This window comes from Parambassis ranga, chromosome 24 (assembly GCF_900634625.1).
Source record: "Parambassis ranga chromosome 24, fParRan2.1, whole genome shotgun sequence".
Taxonomy (NCBI): Eukaryota; Metazoa; Chordata; class Actinopteri; family Ambassidae; genus Parambassis; species Parambassis ranga.
The window spans coordinates 17,841,197-17,856,587 of record NC_041043.1 but is presented as its reverse complement, the minus strand read 5'-3'; the positions used below and the strand labels follow the sequence as shown (position 1 = coordinate 17,856,587).

General features: G+C 47.4%; 3 protein-coding genes and 2 long non-coding RNA genes across 6 annotated transcripts; 1 reads left to right on the top strand and 4 right to left on the bottom strand.

Annotated features, from left to right (window-relative positions):
• Positions 1-514: 514 nt before the first annotated feature.
• Positions 515-7,801, top strand: ppp4r4 (protein phosphatase 4, regulatory subunit 4). 2 transcript variants are annotated; one of them, XM_028397171.1, is made up of 25 exons: positions 515-646; positions 1,124-1,197; positions 1,943-2,045; positions 2,155-2,302; positions 2,395-2,468; positions 2,557-2,663; positions 2,749-2,856; positions 2,960-3,081; positions 3,153-3,275; positions 3,625-3,767; positions 3,849-3,968; positions 4,175-4,252; positions 4,842-4,925; positions 5,073-5,246; positions 5,331-5,436; positions 5,509-5,656; positions 5,840-5,984; positions 6,109-6,147; positions 6,242-6,313; positions 6,390-6,453; positions 6,524-6,601; positions 6,683-6,773; positions 6,871-6,932; positions 7,013-7,334; positions 7,660-7,801. In XM_028397171.1, exons 1-25 carry the CDS (start codon positions 539-541, stop codon positions 7,703-7,705), a joined length of 2,739 nt encoding a protein of 912 aa, XP_028252972.1. In that variant the 5' UTR covers positions 515-538; the 3' UTR covers positions 7,706-7,801. The 2 variants fall into 2 exon arrangements, 1 of the variants encoding a protein (XP_028252972.1); XR_003669598.1 differs by lacking the exons at positions 7,013-7,334; positions 7,660-7,801 and having other exon boundaries at positions 6,113-6,147; positions 6,871-6,928.
• Positions 576-1,514, bottom strand: LOC114428611 (uncharacterized). Its single transcript, XR_003669603.1, has 3 exons — positions 1,459-1,514; positions 1,090-1,244; positions 576-856 (listed from the first exon to the last, which is right to left on the bottom strand). It is a non-coding gene; the product is annotated as an uncharacterized LOC114428611 (long non-coding RNA).
• On the bottom strand, positions 1,508-2,459 carry LOC114428612 (uncharacterized). Its single transcript, XR_003669604.1, has 3 exons — positions 2,342-2,459; positions 1,912-2,064; positions 1,508-1,586 (listed from the first exon to the last, which is right to left on the bottom strand). It is a non-coding gene; the product is annotated as an uncharacterized LOC114428612 (long non-coding RNA).
• Positions 7,802-8,305: 504 nt separating the features above from the next.
• Positions 8,306-11,476, bottom strand: serpina10a (serpin peptidase inhibitor, clade A (alpha-1 antiproteinase, antitrypsin), member 10a). The gene is made up of 6 exons (XM_028397255.1): positions 11,321-11,476; positions 10,564-10,854; positions 10,203-10,496; positions 9,858-10,131; positions 9,551-9,698; positions 8,306-9,302 (listed from the first exon to the last, which is right to left on the bottom strand). The coding sequence occupies exons 2-6, from the start codon at positions 10,847-10,849 to the stop codon at positions 9,114-9,116; spliced, it is 1,191 nt and encodes a 396-aa protein (XP_028253056.1). The 5' UTR covers positions 10,850-10,854; positions 11,321-11,476; the 3' UTR covers positions 8,306-9,113.
• Positions 11,477-11,910: 434 nt separating this feature from the next.
• On the bottom strand, positions 11,911-15,376 carry xrcc3 (X-ray repair complementing defective repair in Chinese hamster cells 3). Its single transcript, XM_028396896.1, has 7 exons — positions 14,808-15,376; positions 13,401-13,538; positions 13,123-13,335; positions 12,894-13,048; positions 12,614-12,826; positions 12,288-12,325; positions 11,911-12,213 (listed from the first exon to the last, which is right to left on the bottom strand). Exons 1-7 carry the CDS (start codon positions 14,860-14,862, stop codon positions 11,994-11,996), a joined length of 1,032 nt encoding a protein of 343 aa, XP_028252697.1. The 5' UTR covers positions 14,863-15,376; the 3' UTR covers positions 11,911-11,993.
• Positions 15,377-15,391: the final 15 nt, after the last annotated feature.

The following is a 15,391-nucleotide window of genomic DNA, read 5'->3' as shown; positions in this document are numbered from 1 at the left end:
CCGCTGCTGCTGCTTGTGTGTGTGTAGGCCAGAGTGAGTGGGTTCTCATGTCTTTTCCTTGAGGTGTCACGGAGCTGTACAGATGAGCAGGCGCATCACAGCCCTGGCATTCTCACGCAGGTCGTGACGTCCCCACTGCACGAGCTGAACCGGAGGAGACGGCATGGATTTCATGTGAGGAGGAGACGCTGCTGCTGATGCGCTTTTAAGCCGAGTCTGGTGGACAGGGCGCGCTGGTGTTTGTGCGGTTTATGACAGTCTCATCCTGGAAAGGAAGACTTCGTTTAAACGCATGAGATCGGCCGCGGACTGGCTGCGCGCTCCGGTTGGTCCGGATGTTCCAGATGTTCCTCCAAAAAGTGATTCTGCTGAAATAACCGCAGGTCGGAGTTTGCGCAGTGCTCCCTCCGCGTCTCCTTGGAAACGGTTAGTGACAGCCACCCGCCCCCCTCCCACGCCACACTCATCAGTGATGGTGGTGCTGTGCCTGCTCTCCCACTGACAACCAGCAACAAACTGGGCCGTTTCCAGTGAGCCGATGTTCCCCGGCAGGATGTCTCTGAGCCCGGCCAGCCTGCTGTGCGCCCCGCTGGAGGAGCTACAGGAGATCGCCTTCATCGAGAGGCCGATCCGCAGGAGCCTCAAGGTGGGTGTGCATGTTCAACTAGACCTGCTCACATACATGAAGGAGGCCGTCACACATGTGAGACGATGATGATGATGATGTGTGTTGGGTGAGTCAGTGGGAGGAAGATCATCAGCCTCCGTGCAGGAAGCAAAGGGGAGACCCGAATCTGCGCAGCATGACGCAGTTTGTCCGTCTGTCTGTACCCGCGCGGACAGACAGGGTGTCCTCCTGTAATCCAATCAGAGCGGACATTACTGTGTGATCCTCTGGACAGCTGTAATCAATACACAAATAGATCCGACTCATGCACTGACAGGATGTTTTTAGGAACTGTGATGATCAAGGTAGCTCATTAATAACTAATCAATGTCTGAATTCTGGATGATGTGTGTGTGTGTGGGGGGGGGGGGGGGGGGGGGTGGCAGAACACTGTTACTGTAACTCTTTAGAGAGCAGCTCACCTGTGAACTCTGCTGCTTTGTTGTTTACCGTCAGACCGCGGAGGAGATTGATCAGCTGACTGTGGATGAAGATCTGAATGACATCGAGAGAGCGATCTACCTGCTCAGGTGAGCTGTGATCCGCCGTTTATAAGCATCAGTGAGCAGCAGGTCACCTGTGGAGATGGAACCAGGTGAGACAGATGGACCCCAGAGTACACTTCATTCAAATGGTAACTGATCAGGAGAAGCTGATGCCTGACCCCGATGAGGCCACTTGACCTGCATAAAACTGTACAGCGTGTGTTCAATAACTTAAAACATTGATTTGTCTCCTCTTGAGCCTCCTGGCCTCTACATCTATCTGATTAGAGTCTCAGAGACATTTACCTGTTCCAGCTCCCCCATAGTCTGAAAGCTCCTTCCACCAGGGGGCGACGTCGTGTATGGTAGTGGAGGCAGGGGTCGGATCTTGTGGGGGTGCCCTTTACTGGTCCAGGTTTGTGATTGGTCACATGCTGCATGATGCACATTGTTGACTTATGAAACAGGGATTCAGGTTTGAACGGAGAACAAACAAACAAAAAGCTGTTATAGCTGTGAGGATTTCAGGAACCCTCAAGTGAGCTGTTCAGCCCCCTTCACTGTGACCCAGTAAACTCTGGAGCTAATTAAACACTGTAAGTAATTAGCAGACAGATTCCAGAGGACCTGAACTAGATTACTGAACTGACTCACCATCTTGAACTTGCTGGACTGTCTTGGCTAGACCAGATTAGAACCACAAACCGTGGCCTGTAACCAGATCAAAACCCACAAGCTACAGCAGGTCCTAGAACTTACTGATCTTTCACATCCTTCCCCTTCTCCTCAGTGTGGGCCAAGAGGTACAGAGAGCCAGTGTCATCAGTAATCTGCCAAGTCTTGTGCGCCAGAATCCAGCAGAGACTTTTCGTCGGGTTGTGCCTAAAGTTCGGGTAAGTTACACCTGGCAGACTGCACACCAAAAGAGGACAGGATTCAGACATTACTTGGTTACTTGAAAATGGAAGGTGTGTTGTTAGCTGTCCTGGTTCATTGACCCAGGAGGTCCTGAATGGAGCTGGAGCAGAAATCCAGCTGGCAGCAGCAACATCATTTTTAACCATCCTGCAGGATGACATCATCCTGATCCACACCCACACCTACTCCATTCTGAAGACTGTCCTGCTGCACCTTAATCACAGAGACATAGGTAATCGCACATGAAACACAGACACACAGGTAAACACACCTGAACCACAGACCCACACACAGAGGTGATGATGTCATCCTCTTTGTTGACAGCGGTGAGCAACGCCTGGCTGGAGACTTTATTGGCTGCCATCAATGCTTTGCCCAAAGAAACCATCAAACAAGAGGTTAGTTTCTGATCATACATCTTGGATATTGATCCAGTTTAAAACCGTATAAAGAGTCATGCATTCAGACAGTTCAATCTTTCTGCAGGTGATGAACCCTCTGCTGTATCAGTCTCAGCATTCGCACAGTCTTCAGACTCGACTGGCCAGCTGTCGTATTTTAGGAAAAGTTGCCTGCAAGTTTGATTCCCACATGTAAGAAGCGCAGAATTATGTAGTATTAGTCTTATTCTATTGTGTCACCTCACCTGCTCTCACATCAACCGTTTCTGTGCACCAGAGTGAAGAAGGAGCTGCTACCATTGGCTCGGTCTTTATGCCACGACCTGGAGTTTGAGGTCCGAACCTGTATGTGTCGTCAGCTGGAGAGCATTGCCAGAGCCACCGGGTAACAAACAACAGAACAAACTCTATTATTACTGTAAAACATACTCACACCGCCTGATATTTGAGACCATATTCTGACCATGCTCTGATGGTGTGTCCTTCAGGGTGGAGGACACCAGGATGGAGCTGCTTCCTGAGCTGGTTGAACTTGCCAGTGATGAGGAGAGGACCGTCCGCATCGCAGCCTTTGACACCATCATCAACCTGATGGAGATGATGGACAGTGGTGAGTCATAGTGGTGCTTTTTAGGGTTATGATGTATAAAAAAATTAAAGCCCCCCCCCTCTTGCTCTCAGATGATCGACTCCATGTTGTGGTTCCCCTGGTGATGTCAGTGTGTGAAACCTTATCACCAGTGGATGAAGCTGTTGTGGCATCTCTGTCATTCCAGTTTGGGAAGCTCTGCAGTGGACTGGCAGGTAAGTGCTAGGTTTACATTGTGGAATAACTGGAAGTCAAACACAGTTTAAATGAAAGTTTCACACACATAACATAAAATGGACTGATTGTTTAATCGGGATCAGCTAATGGAGGGTTGATGAGGTCTGGAAGCTGGGACTGCATTTAAAACAGCTGAAGACACACAGCAGTCATTGACTCTCCAACTGAGCCCTGAAGAGCACTTCAGAGTTTCAGGTGTTCTTGGCTCTGTGAGTACTATATTTCTGCTGAGGATCAGGAAACCTGGGAGGGGTGTCAAACTGAGACTGGAGTGCTGCTCTGCTATTAGACCAGGCGAATCATCATGGTTTTGGTTTGGTGTTTCAGGGTCCCTGTCAGACGAACAGAAGAGCTGCTTGTTGCAGAGGTTTAAGGTGCTGTGTGTTGCTGGACTGCAGACTGAAGCAAACCAGAGTGAAGGCAACAATGAGTCCACACTCATCCGCTGCAACTGCTGCTACAATCTGCCGGTACAAACAAACTCAACCAGAACAGCATCAGGGTTCTCTATTCATCATGTGGTAAGGTCCCTTCTTATTCTTTCCATCCAGGCCATGGTGGTGTTTTCAGACCCGACTCTCTTCCTGGCAGAGCTATACCCTTCTTTTTCCAGTCTGTGTAGTGACCCAGATGTCAGCGTACGACGAAGTGCTGCCGCCAGCCTTCACCAGGTCAGCCCAACCATCTCTAAAACAGGTCACTGCTTTGACTGTAGGCATCAGTATTCATTAAGGCTTTGTTAGGGTTTATTAAAGGGTTTATCTCCAGACGGTCATCAGAAAATAAAGAAGTTAAAATGAAAGATAAAAAACAAGAGCTCTTGGTACCTCACTCAGTCTGTATGTCACATTGTGGCTCAATGTTTGTTTCTTATCAGGTGGTGAAGGTGCTTGGTGCACATGCCCACCTGGTCCACAAAGAGCTTCTTTCTCTACTGCAGGATGATGCTCTGGAGGTGAGAGCCCACCCCCGCCAACACTGCTCCATCAACATCAGCAGCTGTTTTGTTTTTCTGCAGTTGTAAAAACAAACATGTTTAAAAAATCTCCCTGTCAAAATATATTCATATGATGTTGATGAAGACTCTCAGTCATCCAGGTCATATCTGTAGAGACGACGAAGTAAGGCATCAGGACATGTAGAGTTTTGATGCAGAGGCACTGATGAGGACCTCACACATGGAGTGAATTTTCATCGTCTAGTTAGTAGAGATACATCTAGTCTAGAGATACAATCCAATTTTCAGGTGCAGAAAAATCAACCACTTTGACTAGGACCTGGTGGTTCTGTTCAGTCATTGGGGTCAAAGGACTTAAATCTTATAGGGTGCTCCAGGTGAGGAGTGGGTACGTCCTACAAACAGGAAGAGGTTGATTGAGATTATACAGGACAGGAATAATCTGTAGCCACAAAGCAGAGAGCCAATAACTGTGTGTAGAGATCATGTCGTCACAATCTGGCTCATCAGTGCATCAGAGCTGTAACCACAGTCCAGGCACACGTGCACCCACACAAATCAGACTTATGTTTGTTTTGGTGTTGAGGTGTTGGATGCTCTGATGAATCACTTGGAAGAAACTCTGGAGACAGTTCTTTCCAGAGGAGAGAACCTCCCACTGGACAACAAAGTAAGAAAAGCTCTGTTCTACTTTTGTTGTTGCTTCTTCTCAGACCATTTGTTTTGGTTTGTGGTTTTTTTCTTTGACACGGTGTCCTAAACGTCTAATTGCCGCTTCTCTTGTGGTGTGGTATGTTGTTCCTGTGGTTCTCCTCAGTCCCCAGAACTTCTGTCAGCACTGCTGTTAGCAGAACAAAAGGTTGGATGTTCTCTACGCTGGCGGCTACATGAGAAGATGCTACAGCGCTACAGCTGCCTTGCCAGACTGCTGCCTGGAGAGCTGCTGCACCAGAGCTTCTCCCCTCGTATTTTCATCATCCTCACCACCAATGTCAGTCACACCAGATGCACCAAACAATGCCTCAGGGAAACCATTTGACAGAAGGTAACTGTGCTTTGCTTGTTGTGGTTGCAGAAAGTGTTACCAGTACAGAAGGAGGCAGCTCGGACATTCTGCATGTTCCTGCGCTACAACCGCAAACAGGAGCAGCGTCAGGAAATGATGGAGCGATTGATTCAAGGTCAGTGCATTTCTAGTTCTTCTGGATTGACATCCCTCTGATGGCATAGACTCATTGTGTTTCTGGACTCAGATCTTGCTCAGGGTCGCAGCTATTGGAATCGTCTGAGGTTCCTTGACGTTTGTGAAACTGCCACTGAGATTTTCTCCAGAAAGTACTTCAACAAACACTTTTTGATCCCGGCACTGGAGCTGGTTCATGACCCTGTTGCCAATGTTAGGTACAGCCACATCATTCTGTTCAGTTATACCTTTGTACTTAGACCAAACTGTTTTTGTTCACTATGTTTTATGAGCATGCAGTTCTATTTAGTCTATTCCAGTTCATTATGTTGACATGGCATTAAAGTTTTGAATCTTTAATCAGGAAGCTGTAATACTTCATACACCTCTCGGTCTCTCAGGTACAAGCTATGCCAGTTGCTACCAAGGCTGCGTTCATCACTTCGCTTGCCAGCTGACAAACAGCTGCTACAGAAACTTGACTTCTGCATCCAGAAACTCCTTTGCAGAGAGAAAGACAAAGATGTGGTGGCCACAATCCGCAAGGTAGCATCTGCCAGAGACCAGTCCAGAGGGTTACTGTGACGTATAAATCTGTGAACCAATTTAGTGTGCTAGCTGTAAGGGATGTGAATGATCAGGGATAAACTGTGTCCATCATGTTTTCCAGACAGTGTTGGAGCTGGACAAACTCGACTTATCAGAGCCTGTAAGCAGCTGATTTAAAGAAGACCTGAACTGTGAATAGACCACATCATCATTCTGTCCTGTAACTTCTCTTGGTGTCTTGTGTTTGTGGGCAGTTTCACAAGAGGCAGGAAAAGGACCTGCTGGACCAGAAGAAGGAGAAGGAGGAGACCCTGCTGCTGGAGATGGTGAGTATGTGTGCAGCAGTTATGGCTCCTTCTGAGCTGGTCGTCATTGTTTTAATGGCATCTGTTGTGTCATCAGGAACAGCTGGAGCGCCAGCAGAGTGAGGGAAAAGTCAACGCAGACAAATACATGGACAGAAAACGTAAGCTGATCCTTGACTTTTAAATGAGGCAAAGACACAGTCCAGTATATAAAGTGCTTCTTTTTGATAGGAAGAGACTGTAAGGCCAGTCTGTCTGCAACCAAGTCCATGTCCATGTCCTCATCAGCTGCAGCCACACCTTCCTCTGGTGAGAACAAAGGCAACCCGTTTCTGAATGGTGGTGCTGACATTGGTAATGGTGATGATCATAGATATCTTCTCCATGCAGGTAAAGAGATGAGAAAGGCTAAACTGTCAAGGAGTCGGTCACTAAGCAGTCAGCCGACAACATCCAAACCTGTGAACTCAGACAGACCTCTGTAAGAACAACCTTCCTCACTGTTACCCTTACCCTTACCAATCTCAGTCCAGGTCTGGATTCTGGTTCCTGTGTTTTTTATGTCTTCTTTGTTTTAGGAAAGTCAAAGATCTGAGCAGTACTTCTGGACCAAGGAAGTCCTCCATTTTGTCAAGCAAAGGTAGCACCTTCTCACACAGATACCAGTGTGACCCACCAGATCACTCCTATTACTCTAATGTCACTTACCGTTTCTCACAGATGACTCCCTGAGGACAGCCCACTTCACCATAGCAACCCAGTCTGCTTCCTCCATGCCAGTCCTGATCCGCAGCAACACCACTAGTCTCCTGGACCGGGCCAGTACACTGGACCAAAGAGACCACAGAACCAGCACACTGGATCACAGAACTAGTAACACAGACCACAAGAATAATATGATGGAACACAGATCCAGTACTTTAGACCATCGAATCAGTGGCAATGACCAGAGAGACCACAGGACCAATACTATGGACCAGCGTAGTAAAACAATGGACAGGGGGTGTGGAATGAAGGACAGCCAATCCAGGAAGCTGTCAATGTGAGTTCAGACTCATGCGATTCTTCACTGAGTGATGTCAAGGCAGTGTGGTAGAGGCAGGTGTTCGTTGAATGTGTTTGTGTTTACATAAGAGCGGAGGGTCAGGGTCAGGGTAGACCAGCTTTAGGTTTGGTCTGGTTTCTCACTGGTACTGTTCATGCTCCAGTTTCTCCATATGCTATAATTTAATCTTTTTCCGCACAGGGAGCAGTCTTATGCGGCTCTAATCAACCGAGAATCCAGATTCAGTCTGGCTCTTTGGGTTCGAGGTATTTAACCAGAAACATTTTAAAATGAGTAATATACTTTGTTTTTTCATTGATAGAAGCAGGAAGTCAAACTCCTTCAGCGTCCAGTCAGGACGAGACTGAGGATGATATCATCATACCTTCATCAGGCCATCAGCGAATCAGCAGTCAGAAGGTCCTTTCGGTCAGCTTCAGGATGCTACCCAGAATGCAACAGGGCATTGTGTCTGCCTTACAGCCAAAAACTAGACTAACTACTCTTTGAATCTCCTGAACACTGTGTATTCTATTGATCTCATCTTGTCTCCTGATTGGTTCAGTAAAGTCCTCGCAGACAAACTGTTGATGTGTTCTTTTTGGTCCAGCTGCTGGTGTGTGATGTCATCATGTCCTTGGGGATGCCAGTGGAGCAGACTGATCACATCCTAAATGAATCTAGCGATGAGCATATGAGATTTGATTCTGTTTCAGAGGCATATGACATTTTCAGGTGTTTTCTCACTGCATGCTGCAAGGAGCTGATAAAAAAATCAGATTACATTCATCACTACAGGTGGGGGTCAAATCTTCCACCAGCTTTTAACCCCCCGACCTCAGGCAGTCATAATATGAAACAGAAAGTCTGTTTTAGCGTGTGCTGACACTACAGGCCGAATCTTCAGTCTGACAAGTCTTTTTGCCACAGTGCTCCTGTTGCACTGAGAAATAAATGCCATGCTGCTGTCTGGTGGAGGTCATATTTTATTTAAGCAGTGCAGCCGTTTGTCTTCCTGTCGAGAGCAACACTTGATAGTTAAAAAAACCCCCTCAGATTCTCTCTGTTCTGGACTAAACTGTACTAAAAGCTACACACATCTAATCCTCCAGATCAGCCAGTGTGCAACAGTGTGTTGGTCCATTTTCCATCTTCTGTTAGATCCAGAGTGAGGACATGAGTCAGGGAGCTATAATCACACGAACACTATGCTAATAGGTAAATAACATGATGGTAAAAATGCTATAACGTTACCAGCATGCCACATGTATATCTGTATAGCATCTATAGTTTCTACCTCACTAATAACATATTGACATTGGTAACATGGTGCCAAGGACTAGCCCAACATAACAGTAACGTGATGCTTACATAAAGCTAAGGGCTTTGCTTGCAAACTGTTAACATGATGCTAAATCTATTAACCAGATTCTACGGACTATTAAAAGTTACCACAACATACTTTAATATACTATTAACATAATGCTAACATTACACAAGTCTAAGGCTAGCATGATGCTAAAATAATGGTAGTAGGGTATTGATATAATGCCTACATGATGTAAAAAAATTAACATAATGCTAACATGACATTAACATAATATTAGCATGGTGCTAACATAATGTAAGTAAATATAACGCGGACCTCTGCAGGTCATCTTTCAGCCCATCAAGTGGTTGTGACCCTCATGTTGGGAAACAATGGACTGAAATAACATTTAAACACGAGCTGTCACTTAGTAGGTGGGCGGAGCCTATCTACCTGCCAGGTAAAATTTATTTTTGGGTTGGGTCACTAACACGGCCGATGAACAGTAGGCTGCCAGTGCTCTCCTGGTAGATGACGAAGATGAAGGGCCTATTGAAGGTCAGTCTTGGAGGAGGTGTGGCGAAAGTGGTGACTCCACCTCCTACAACGGTGTCATCCCCACTCTCATCCACAGAGATGACAGATTTATGGTAAACCTGAGGGAAGACACAGAGCTGAATGAGGTCACACAACATCACATCGTCCCTGATAACAATTCTCTGCTGCACCCTTTGTCTGCGGACACCTAAGTGAGTCCCATGAGCCAAGCAGACAGACCAGGTGGGGTTTGTCAGGGGGACATGGATTTCAAGAATTCCATCTCCCCGGTGGGCAGGGAGCATCGGAAGTCTGCTGTTAGAGAACAGATGACAGAAATTCCAAAAGTCTGACCTTCCTCACTCACCTGTGAGAGTTTGGGTCCTTTAGCTTCACCCATGTTTGTGATGTCAGCGTCGTCTTGAAACACCTGAGTGATGTTGAGAGTCTGCAGAGCGTCCCTCAGAGAATAGGAGCGCTCCAACAGGAAGCGCGGAAGCTGTACCTCCAACTTCCTGTTTCCATAAATAAAAGATCAAAAACAATACAATAAGAATAAGATGTATTTTGCGAGTCAGTAAAATTCTTAATATTTTCTGAAAGAAAACCCAGGATGAAAAGGGGGCAAATGTGAAGATAAGGGCCGTATGAAGGTGATAAAAACAGTGTCTCACGTCTTCTTCAGCTGACGGATCCAGGCCAGGATCTTCTCCGCCGTCACCTCCTCCTCTACAGCTGTGACATCCACGTCTTCATCAGGCAGCACAACCAACATGGCTGCCCCATCCGCCATTGTCAGCTTTAACACGCCAGCCTTCACTGAGCGGTCGTACGCCAGAAAGTATTTATCAGCCCTGACCATCATGGGAACCATGACAACGTGATATTTGTCCACGTAGAAACGCTCGTCCTGAGTGGATGAAGAGTTGAAGGCCAGTCTGAACCGGGCTGAAAACACAGAAAACTTTAACCACGCATGGCGACTCCCCATGTTAGTTGTGCTAGACGGCGATACATACTTTGGTAGGAGGCTGCGGTGGCAATCAGCAGCTGGGGTTGGGAGTCCAGTTTGGACACCAACTCCTGGACCTGGTCTCCAGTCTGTTCCTGTGCCCAGCGGTTGATGGTGTTAAGGGCTTCTTCTGGTGCCATGTAGGATACAGTCTCAACAAACCCCCCAAACTTCATCTGAACCAGGGCCTGGTAGGATGAGGACACCACAAAACGCTGGGAGGGAAAGACACCAATGGCCTGCAGCAGTGTTCTGGCTGCATCACCTCCCAGGACCGCCAGTCTCAGAGTCTGAAAAAGATCTGAGAACAGACCTGGTGTAAAAACATAATCTGAGCTGCAGCGCCTGACTGTTAACACCAAACACACCTGGGAGGGTCTGAGGCTCCAGTCCAGCCAGCATCAGTCCCTGCAGCAGTTGGTCGTGGGTTGGACCAGCGGCAGCACTCAGCAGGGCCAACAGTCCGCCAGACAGTATAAATGGAGACAGGAAGACATTATCATCACTGCGGCTCGCAATGACTTGGTAAAACCGGGTACCGAAGTCTGAGTTCCTATTGATGAGGTACTCCAGGGAGGGGTCAGTGGTCTGAGAGGACACAGGGCATAGCAGGAGGAAGAGGGTGACCAATGAGAGCGTGGCGCCGGGAGCCATGGTGTCTGAGGGAGAAAAAAAACAGATTTATCTGTGATCGATCAGCCTGATCAATACACTGAGCTCCTGATTAGCTGCTCTGGTCACATGGTCCAGTGTGATGTGACCGTAAGGAGGAAGCTGTGCTCTGATTGGCTGCCAGGTGTTTAGATTCAGGATAAAAATTCATTCCAACACGTTCTCCATCTTAACATTACGCTCAGCAGCGTCATCGATCAGTTTCTGCACGACCACGCCCTCAAAACCTCGTTACGTCATCTATTTACACGTTTATTCTAGACCGTTACTTCAAATGGAAATTTTAATCCCAGCATTCTTCATTCACATCAATTCACTCATCGTGCGCGCGGATCGTTTGTTGGCCTGTTTAACGTGACGCACTGATGAGGTCCAGGTCCTGGTCTGCAGGACTGTGAGAGGACCCGCTCCCTGCCCGCGTGCTGCTGTGTACGAAACAACCCGGTGACAAACCTTCAGATGATCTTCGATCTTCGATCAGATTCTTCCTGCTCTGATGTTTATGAGCAACGCATCACTGTGAAGCTCGTGCCCCGGTCACTGCCGGAAATACGAAACCTCAATCTGGATCCCTTCAAAATAGAAGCATGTAATCCGGCTCAGAGACAGACAGACGTGCTTTAAAATAATAATAATAATGTTTCTATCTGACGTTCTGTTGTGAACAGGAAACTACTACTAAAGCTCAGAAACTACACCACCCACGGTGACGCTGCTCCACCGAGGCCGCGCGCTGCGCGTGGATTCGACGCGTTTATTCTGAAAGAACGGAAATAACTGGCTGCCTTCATGGGACTAAACCGCGCAGGCGCAATAAAAGAAACTTAAGAAAAATATAATATACTATAGTCTTTTGACAAACCGTTAAAAAGATGTTTAGTGTGATGAAGACCTTGAAGTCTACTTCCGGGCCGAGAGGTCTAAATAATGATTCAGCAATAAACATGAATGCTGTCAATCATGTGGAACCAGCCGAACATCAATTAGAAAACCGCTGCTTTAAACCTATTTATTGAAACAGTCCACATACATTTAGTAGAATATTCTGTTTATACACATACATTGATTTGGTTTTGTACTTGTCCTTTGCAAAGATAAACTTAGCATTGTACAGACTTCTTTAGTTTTAGTCTGAGTTCAGGACTCCTCGCACACCCTCCCTCCAGACGGCAGCAGCTTGCCCGTCCCGGGCAAGGTGAGGTGCAAAAACCACTTCCAACCTGCGAAGTGTGCTGCTCTCATTACTGCGGTAAATGGTCGCCTGGAGGCGGCGCATCAGCAGCCGAACCATTACCTGATTGGCCCAGGCCAAGCCCAGAGCTGGAGACACGCTAGAGGAAGAGGGACTGAGACAGAAACGCAAAAAGGAGTTCATCCATTTCACAAACATCATGGGACCAATCAAACAAACGGTACTTACACCAAACTGTTGTCTGATTGGTTGAAAACATCTGTGACCTGAAATATTAAAACACGTTTAGGGTCATTGATCGTCGGCCTGTAAGGACGGAAGTCAATACAGTTCTACTATATGTGAGGGACAGAATCAACATCGACACTCGGTGCACAGACACACAAAACATCATAATGTAAACACACCCTCACATATTTTAAAATAAATCATTATTGTCCTTGTATCGCCTTTAGTATTAATTAGATAGATGGATAGATATTGATCCTTGGAGGAAACACAACTGCACCACACACACACAAAGAAAACAGAGACAGTGCATGTTTGCATGTTACCTGGTTGATGCAGAGCACAGGTGTGGTAAACTCCCAGCTCAGGTGGTGCAGTCTGGAAGAGAAGGTTAGCAGTTGTTTGTTCCTCTCCAGCCAATCATCAGCCTGGAACTCAGACCTGAACAAAGCCGCCACCGAGTCCACCACCAGGAGGCGCACCAAACCCTGAGCCAGCAGCAGGGGGGCACGACGGGACAGACAGAGGTGGAGGGAATCCTGCAGATGGCCGTAGATGTAAGCTCGTATTCAGCCGCCATCAATAATGTGAGGTCATAAAACTCACCAGGTCCGCAGCATGTTCGATGTAAACATGGTCACTAAACTGGAGGCTGCTGGTCAGAGTGGGCGGGACATCAGAGCGCAGAGAGGACTGTCCACTAATCAGCTGCTGCAGGCGCTTGATGGGGAATGAGTCCTCAGTGCAGATATACAGCGCTCCTGAAACACAGAGTACTGACCTGAGTGACGGTGTTCTTTGACCAGCGCTCAATCCTGACTCTGCATTCACTGACCTGAACTTAGGCCCCCATGCTGTGCTGGGTACTGCACAGACAGACACAGCTGCAGGGCCAGCTGGGTCTTGCCTGCTCCGCTCTCTCCTGCCAGCTCAGTGATGCCCCCCACATGCAGACCGCCCCTCAGCAGCTGGTCCAGCACAGGACAACCCACGCTGAGTCTCAGGCCGGACTCGAGACTACGACACTCCCCCCTCTGCAGCTGGAGGGCTAAAACACAAACGAATTTTAATACACAATCTGACATGTTGCCCATCGTCCAATGGCACTCTGACCTGTGACTGGAGGGCGCCTCCTGAAAGTGGCGGCGGCAGCGATGAGCAGCTGTTGGATGTCAGAATGGGACAAACCAGTGAGTCTCTGCAGGTCCAGACCAGTAGCACACAAGACGTCCCTGAAGGACTTCAGTTCAGCTGAAGGAGGACACAGACATGTGGTGACCATGCTGCCAACATAAACAGGTTCTATCAACAGAAATCCTGTTCAACTAATTTTGACATGTGAACTATGAGTCTGTTGAATCTGAGTAAGGCGAAGGCACCCTGACCATAAAAACGCCATCACCAGTGGAGCCCCAATACCGTGATGCACCATAGCAACACATGCTGAGAAAACAGGTGCTTGGAAAGTCATACAGAACGGATAGCCACCTCACTGACCATAGCAGGGTCATAGCAGAGGCACATCGGCCACTTCTGCTGGTTTTCTTCTGAATCTGAGGGACCAGTAGTTGAGGTGAACTGAACTCCAGCATTACTTTGTGATTGTGTTATGTACGGATTGCAACAGCAAACCATCTCTTGTGTGGCGCGCCTTGCAGGTCTTTGTATGACACTGCATAGCAGCAGCCATGTCTTTGCATTTTCGCCTCTGAGGGACTAATAAAGGATGATCTGATCTGATCTGACAGCTTCTGGGTCCGGACCCAGGCCACGGACCGCCTGTTAGTGACCTCTGGTAGGAGATGTACTTCTATACCTACACTATTGTTGTTCGTGTCCAATTTGGGCCCATTGACTCCCATTATGAACACAACATTTGATATACGGTAATCGTGATATGTTTTAATGCTTTGCCCAAATACACCTGATACAATGTCAATATCAATACAGCTGAGCAGAGAGGGAGGAATTCATCTGTCCATAAATGAGTGGTAAATATATTTTGTATGTGTGTCTGACTCTTATCTAAAGCATTTTATTGCACTTTAATGAAAGGGACCCGTGTGGAGCCTAAGGGTAAAAAGTTTATTTTAATAATCTCTCATTACTTCATTAATAATATTACATCAAAATCAATGTTATCAATTATTGACCAAGTCAAGACTGTGATAGCTTCCTATCGAGTAACCCTCTTGGCACCTAAATCTTTTAAAATATTGCACATAGTGTTTGCCAGTCATCAAATCATAGGTTTGTATTACAAAGGGTAAAAAAACATCAAAAATATTTAACAAACTTTATATTAATGGTTCGGTGTGAAGCTGCTGATAAGATTAGAAGCAGTGATACACCTTTATGAAATGTCAACTGTAAACAAGCCTCGAGGTTAATCACCTGGTCTGTTAAAACATGATATGGACCAAATTACCGAGGGAGTGAAGCAGAGAACCGCTGAACGTGTTTACAGAGTAGTGAGCACCGCACAGTCAGGGGAAGAGCTGAAAACATACCCTGACTCACCTCTCCTCACGGCGGCGGTGATCCTCGGGCCGAGCTGCAGTTGATCCCAGTCCATCTCCCTGAGGACATGACGCCTCCGGAGCCACGGGGAGAAGAAACGGCCGGGCAGGTCGGTTGTTCGCCGGACAGGCCGGTTGTTCGCCGGACAGGCCGGTTGTTTGTCGGACAGGCCGGTTGTTTGTCGGACAGGCCGGTTGTTCGCCGGACAGGTCGGTTGTTTGTCGGACAGGCCGGTTGTTTGTCGGACAGGTCGGTTGTTTGTCGGACAGGCCGGTTGTTCGCCGGCTTGATTTTCAGGTCGCTCCGTTTAGTCTGCAGACTCCCTCACGGCTCAGCAGCAATATGAAAACCCGCTCAAACATCTACGTCATCACGAGTCGTCGGTTGTAACCATTCCGCCCGTTATGTGGGGGTGGCCGCTCCAGAGTACTTGTCGTAAAAACCAAGCCTGCTGATTTATCGAACCAAGATGACATAATTACGCCTGTATTACAACATTAAAACGAGGATGACCTACAAACAAGCCCCAGCAGCATATTTTATGTGTTATCTTCCAGCGCGATATTGTCGAATGCCCAGTGACG